At 31.4% G+C, this 3,612-nt stretch overlaps 1 protein-coding gene across 1 annotated transcript in view; it reads left to right on the top strand.

Annotated features, from left to right (window-relative positions):
- Positions 1 to 3,027: 3,027 nt before the first annotated feature.
- Positions 3,028 to 3,612, top strand: part of LOC110023840 (transcription factor bHLH84-like) — a 1,632-nt gene continuing 1,047 nt past the window's right edge. Inside the window, exon 1 of the mRNA XM_020723452.1 lies at positions 3,028 to 3,528. Within this exon, the coding sequence (XP_020579111.1) occupies positions 3,028 to 3,528 (501 nt within the window). The remainder of the gene's footprint in view (positions 3,529 to 3,612) is intronic.

Raw genomic sequence — 3,612 nt, 5'->3', positions numbered from 1 at the left:
GGACTAAAACAACATTGTGACCTCTAAAAGCTAGGTTTTGCTTCCTCACTCCTCACTTTCTCTCCTTTCTCTTAAACATTTTTTTCTAAGTTTAGGAGAAATAATGAAAAGCATTGATAAGAGGATTCTCCAAGGGAGATTATGATATATATATATATATATAATATATATATATAAGAAAAACTAATTAAATGTAATTTTGTAATTATGCAAATTATTTAGTTTAATGTATAAAAATAATACAAATCATTTTATATCTTGAAATTCAGAGCTCTAAATGTTGTGGAAAAATTTTCATAAAATACCTCATTATGTCAAAAATATTTTGTTAAAAATAGTTTATACAAAAGAAATCAAATTTCTCTTAAAATCAGCTCGCACTAAGATGAGTAAATTGATTATGAAATTTTAAGTAAACAAATAACCTCTTATTTCCATACATACAATGTGCATAAAAAATAAGAAAAAAAAATAATTAATTAGAATTCATAGTGCATTACATTAAAGAAAATTCATTATTTAGGCTTATAAAAGATTCATAAAATTTACTTAACGAATGAATTTTAAAAATTAAAGTTATAGAGTTTCAAGTTATATCCTTCAATTGGTAAAAAAATTATTTATAAAATAATAGAAAGACAAAAATAACTTTGAATTCTATTATAATAAACATAATGAGGCATCTATTAATAAAGTATATGCTTATATAAATATTAACATATAATTCTGTTGACCCAACATCTATTGTATCTCCCTTTCCAACTCATCCTTAGAGCTTAATATCTAGCACTATCAACTTCATAGTGGCTACCATAGAGGACAAATTGATGGACATTTTCTTTTTAAAATCTAAATCATTGCTCCCTTTATTTTGAAATGCATATGACTTGATTCTTAACACATAGCTTTTAATCTTATGCTAATCATTGGTTAGGTTATTGAAGACCAAGGGTAGAATGCTCTTTAGGTTCTACTTTCAGGGGGCTCTTTGGGTCAAGGGACCTAACTTCATGCCTTAGGCGCCCTTGGGTCTCTTGGCTCACCCTATAAACTAGGTTGGATAGGTAACCTCTTGACTTAGTCAACTCAAAGAAACCCTTGAGTACCCACCCAATCAAGCCTAACCTTTCATTTCCTTTCCTTTTTTCAACTCACCCTTTTGGTTCAAGATGAGCTCAAACATTTTTGAAGATCATCTCAAACCATGGTTGGGTTTTAAATCAAATCAAAATGAGGGAATTGATTAATTAAAATGAAATTTGGTAAAATTTGGTATTAGAATTTTAAATGAAAATGAAATTTGGTAAAATTTGTGATTAAAATTTTAAATCAAAATTGAATTTAACTCATCATCGAAACAAATTTAACTAACACAAACATCAAGTTTAAAAAAATCCAAGCTAAAATACTCTCTAAGCTAAAAAAAAAACCTAAACTAATCTTAACTAAACCTACAAAACATAACATAAAATAAGAATTAATAAGACCTATACAAACCTTAACCAAACCGAAAACAAGCTCCTAATTAAACTTATAAAAACTCTTATTCAGCTTAAATAAATTCTTAAAAAAATCTAAACATACATTGAAATAATAAAACAAGCTCAGAACAAAACCACTTAATCCAAATTTAAAACAACATGAAATCAAACATGAACTAAGTTTATTTAATCAACCAAACTAAACATAAAATCCAAACTAAAAATAAACTAAACCAAAACACACACACTAACATAAACTAAACCTAAATCTAAAACAAATCAAACCTAAACCTAAACTGACAAAATATAAGGCTAAGTATTAAGCCTACCTGGTCAGAACTTGGCATCAGGCTTCACATTTCATACAATTATAGAAGATGCCACAATATCATATTCTTCAATAAATTTTTTATTAATAAATTATTTTCAATCATGTATTGTAATAAATTTCACCCCAAAATCTATAGATAAGAGTGTCAAAAGATGGGAAAAATATTCGGTCCGGACGTCCGCATGACTGAATGACCGACCATCGACAAACATGTCGTCAGCCAATGACATGTATGATGACGGGCGGCCGGTGGTTGGCCGTGACGGAATATTTTCTCCAAAAATTGAGAAATAAACAAGATATTTTTCTCAAGTAGACTAACTTTCCCTATATCTCTCTCTCCACTCATCTCGAGTGATCTAGTAATAAGAGGTGTGCCCACAGACAAATCTTAATCCAACATCTTCAAAACATCTTCAAAACTGTTGTAAACTAAGTATATCTCATCAATTAGATAGACAAAACATTGTTAACTGTCACCTATCTTAGACTAAACCAAACAGCTTTTTGAGTGGTACTAAACCTCTTCTAAAAAAAAAATCTATGGACTAAATTAAGATAAATTTCAATTTTTTTCTTCTCATCATCAGATAAGTCGAATGGTTATCAGCATTTTAAACTGATAACAGCTCTCTAATAATCGAAACTGAGACATTTTTTTATCAAGGAAAATTTCAATAAATAACAAGACAGGAGCAAACAAAGAGTTGGTAAGTATATCCTAACAGGCGACAGTGATTTAACCTTAGCAGATTTGCTGTCATCATTAAGTTTATGGACTTGAGAATTTCAGAACCTTTCTCCACGATCATGGCCCCCCTCATCCCTCACTCCTCTTTATTTATTCATTCTAAAAACAATTCCTTCTAAATTATATCCTCCCCACGTTCTTCCAATTGCCAGAGTTCTAAACTTAATTTAATCTTTTTTTATGTTTCTGATCCACTAATTAACATCAGAGGCTTTATTTGAATACAATAATCTCATCAAAATCTTCAAAGTTTCAATTTTTTTATTACCACAACACAAAAGATTTTGCATTTTGATATCAAGTCAGCAACTTGCTGAGTTGTAGCAATGATGAGATGAGTGAAGACATTTTCTTAATGCAGGGCTGTATATGAAAATTTCATATAAATAAGCTTCATAAGCTTCTGCTTGAAATGGCTCCTCTTCTCTGACAACCGCCCCCTATAGGTCCAGCTAAATTCAAGCATGGAGCCTGTGGGAGCGCTGTTGGAGTCGAGTTGGAGCTCATTCAGCTCAGAAATGGTGCCCGACGAGTCCGAGCTGCTGGCCCAAGTCCTTGGTGGCTACACTTTCTCCAGTGAGCAGGAGCAAGATCCAAGCATGTTGATGCAATCTTTGATTTGGTCTGATCAGGGAATTGATCCATATTATGAATCTCTAGATGTCAATACCAATATGTGCTTTAGGCCTATGGAGAATATCTGTAATTTTAATGATTTCTGCTGCTCAAACATTCAGACTTCAGAATATGAAATAGACTCTAATATGATGCCAACAACTGGAATGAGATCTGAATCAATTCTATTGGAAATGGAAGAAGAGAGCATCAAAACTGCATTGAGTAAGAAATCACAAGGGAAGAGAAGGATTCGAGCCCACGAAAATACCATTGATTCTATCACTATGGAGAGCTCTTCTAAGAAGAAGATTAGAGCTTCATGGCAGGTCTGTGCCGAAACTTGTTTGGTATATGTTTCAGTTTTTGTTGATATGAACTTATTTCCATCCTAAAAAGAGGTTTTTTTTTAACTGAATTAGGCAGGAAAGAGT

The sequence above is a fragment of the Phalaenopsis equestris genome, unplaced genomic scaffold (assembly GCF_001263595.1).
Source record: "Phalaenopsis equestris unplaced genomic scaffold, ASM126359v1 Scaffold000233, whole genome shotgun sequence".
In the NCBI taxonomy this organism is placed as follows: Eukaryota; Viridiplantae; Streptophyta; class Magnoliopsida; order Asparagales; family Orchidaceae; genus Phalaenopsis; species Phalaenopsis equestris.
The sequence above is the reverse complement of the archived record's forward strand: the minus strand, read 5'-3'. Positions and strand labels throughout refer to the sequence as shown.